This window comes from Lolium rigidum, chromosome 5, assembly GCF_022539505.1.
Source record: "Lolium rigidum isolate FL_2022 chromosome 5, APGP_CSIRO_Lrig_0.1, whole genome shotgun sequence".
NCBI classification, from domain to species: Eukaryota; Viridiplantae; Streptophyta; class Magnoliopsida; order Poales; family Poaceae; genus Lolium; species Lolium rigidum.
In genome coordinates this window covers 162,801,674-162,804,542 of record NC_061512.1, presented here as the reverse complement: position 1 = coordinate 162,804,542, position 2,869 = coordinate 162,801,674, and the positions used below count along the sequence as shown (strand labels likewise).

The following is a 2,869-nucleotide window of genomic DNA, read 5'->3' as shown; positions in this document are numbered from 1 at the left end:
TTCCACTTCATATCTATGAAATGAGCAGTAACGCACATATAACCTAAAGTCTGGTTCGAGGTCCACATATCAGTAGTCAAAGATACTCTGCCAGCATACCTCTTGAACCCTTCACTAGTTATCAACTTCTTTTCATAATACAGTTTCATGATATCATATTTAATAGTATTTTTGGAAACCATTTCGAACAGGGGATCTGACCTTATTGTACAAGTGGTCAAGTGTCTGCGGACACCACTTGTACCCACTTCGCGTCCAGCTGGCAAAAATTCATTGCAATGCTTACACTCAGCTTCCACAAGCTTTCCATCATCATAATGTGGAATGAAATCCCTCCAAACAACGGAAGTTAACCTGCGTACTTTACGTCCTAGTAAAGGCAGTAGATAACATTTGTAAGAACATTTTCACTAAAATTTAAGTAAATAGTTGCTGCAGTTGTAAAACATTCGTAAATCATCTCACCGCGTGAATGAGTTGTTCTCGAACCACCCAACGGAGAAGTCGCCGGAGATGGTGACCTCGATGAAGATGGCGACCTCGGCGTAGATGGCGACCTCAGCATAGATGGCGACCTCAGCTTAGATGGCGACCTCGGCGTGGACTTGGCATTTTTCTACGGGGGCTTCCATCCATATCTGACAGCGACCTCCCTCTTTTTGAAGCTGCCACATTTGCAAGAACTCCAAGACGAGACCTCAGCATATTCACTCCAGGAGACCTGGTCACTCCGCAAGGAGAACCTCCTCCCTAGAAAAGAAAACAAAGGATATTCACATGGATCAGTGATCCATCCAGATAGAGAGGCCATAATTCACATGGCACTACACATATGTAAAACAAAAGAGGAATTGAAACAGATTTTCAATCAAATACTCACTTCTGCTCTGATCATCTTTGACTTCTTCTTCATATCCTGTAGCTCATTCGCTTGCTTCTTCTTCCTATCTTGTAGCTCTTTCCTCCTTGCAGCCACCTCCAACTTAATCTTTTTGTTTTACTCTTGCTTTAGCCTCCTCTCTTCTTGCTTATGCCTCCTTTCTTCTTGCTTATGTTTTCTCTCCTCTTGTCTCTGCTTCCTCTCCTCTTTCTTTCTCAATCTGCACTCAAATAAGTGTAATCAAAATTTATGGGAATAAAACATAAACAACGAAACGAGAAGATAGAGATGAGAGACTCACTTTCGTTGCTCATCAAGGGCATCCCACACCTGCTGGTTCTCATTGATGGTTTCCCACTTTAGCCTCTGCTTGTCAACATCACCCATGGGATCCAATTCTTCGAGCTCAACCGGCTTCATGGAGGGGCCAGCCATTTCTTCGAGGTGAACCGGCTTCATGGATGAGCCAGCCAATTCTTCAAGCTGAATCGGCTTCATGGATGGGCCAGCCATCCCTACGTAGTCAAGAACACATATAATTAGAAACATAACCAGCATTTCTATTTCCCTCAATTAGAGAACATATTTACTTTATTGGCCATTTGTTGCACTTTCAATAAACTAAATTGAGCTAGACTAAAACTGCAAAAAGAGCCCCGCTAAATCTTACTTTTCATGGTAAGATAGTTGCATGATGTTGTGAAATTAAGTAGTGAAATAACTTTCTGAATGTAGTTAATACATCTTATCCAGTGTCCCCTTCCCCTGTGGGTGAACTAGGAGTAAAGTAACAATTATGCAAAGCAACGAGTATCTCCTAGTTGAGATGTCACATCCTTTTGGTATTGTACATTCAAATAGAAAACATTGTAGAAAAGCATAACACCACTTTCTTTAAAAATAACAGCACCCGGAGGCCTAAATCTGACTGAACACACACGGAGATTAAAAGAGATGGGGCGAGCTGGGTACTGAGCTAGTACTCTGCCAACAATCAGTGACCAATTATAGAAAAAATCTATCAATATCTACAGCACTGAATCGGGTTCGTTAGATGCATCATAGAATATATTTGGTTAGTGTAGAATCGTTGTATACGCATACACTGACTACTGCAACGTAGAAATTCGAGCAGCTCGTGAATCTGCATCCAATCAACGAGATGGAACGTGGAAAAAACGCAATTCGCAATCAAACCTCGAAAATCCTTCCACTAGGCTAGAGCTTTCCAAGAGGAGGGGAGGGGAACCAGAGAGTCAAGAGGAGAGGTTCCTCACCGTCAAGCGCGGATTTGCTCCCGCCGCTGTGCGGCCCTGCTGGTACCGGAGCGGCCACGGTCGCAGTGGAGGGCACGGGGAGGGTAGGCTCCGCCAGATCCATCTGCTGCGAAGGAGGAGGACCTAGGACATGTCGACGCGGAGGAGGTGGTCGGGGGCGGCGCGGAGGAGACGCGGGGGAGGTGGTCGGGGGCGGCGCGGAGGAGGAGGAGGAGGCGGGTGGTGCGTGGAGGGGGCGAGTGGCGGCGCGGTCGCGTGGAGGAGGACGTGCGTGAGGACTGAGGACACAGCTGCTGGGAATCGTGGGCCTTGTGGTTTTGTCCACCAACACCATATAAATTTCGTGGTGGGCCGCTTGCGCCATTTGGGCCAAATTTCGCGGGCGGCGTATGTGGGATCGCGAAACGCCGCTGCCACTTACATCCTGACCTGGGAGCGGTTGGCCAAGCGGCGGGGCGAGCGTCCGTTCCGCTGGGTGAGCCGGACGGAGCGAGGCTGGCCTAGGCCAAGCCGGGACGCAGTCGGCCGCGGCCCAGAAGAGGAGGCGGCCCGGGGCGGGCGAAGCCGGCGCAGGAGCGGGCGCGGCCCAGTCGGTCGGATGCGTGGTGAGGCCTGTGCGCCAGCCGGAAGCCGGACGGGCCGCGTGGGGGCAGTCGGCCCAGGCGAGGAGCCGGCCAGCCCAGCGAGCAGTCTTCCTCCTTCCTTTATACCT

General features: G+C 49.2%; 1 protein-coding gene across 2 annotated transcripts; it reads right to left on the bottom strand.

The window, feature by feature from the left end:
• Positions 1-631: 631 nt before the first annotated feature.
• LOC124658442 (golgin subfamily A member 6-like protein 1) lies at positions 632-1,390 on the bottom strand. 2 transcript variants are annotated; one of them, XR_006989197.1, is made up of 3 exons: positions 1,182-1,390; positions 881-1,100; positions 632-750 (listed from the first exon to the last, which is right to left on the bottom strand). XR_006989197.1 is itself a non-coding variant. In XM_047196774.1 (2 exons), exons 1-2 carry the CDS (start codon positions 1,376-1,378, stop codon positions 998-1,000), a joined length of 300 nt encoding a protein of 99 aa, XP_047052730.1. In that variant the 5' UTR covers positions 1,379-1,390; the 3' UTR covers positions 830-997. The 2 variants fall into 2 exon arrangements, 1 of the variants encoding a protein (XP_047052730.1); XM_047196774.1 differs by lacking the exon at positions 632-750 and having other exon boundaries at positions 830-1,100.
• Positions 1,391-2,869: the final 1,479 nt, after the last annotated feature.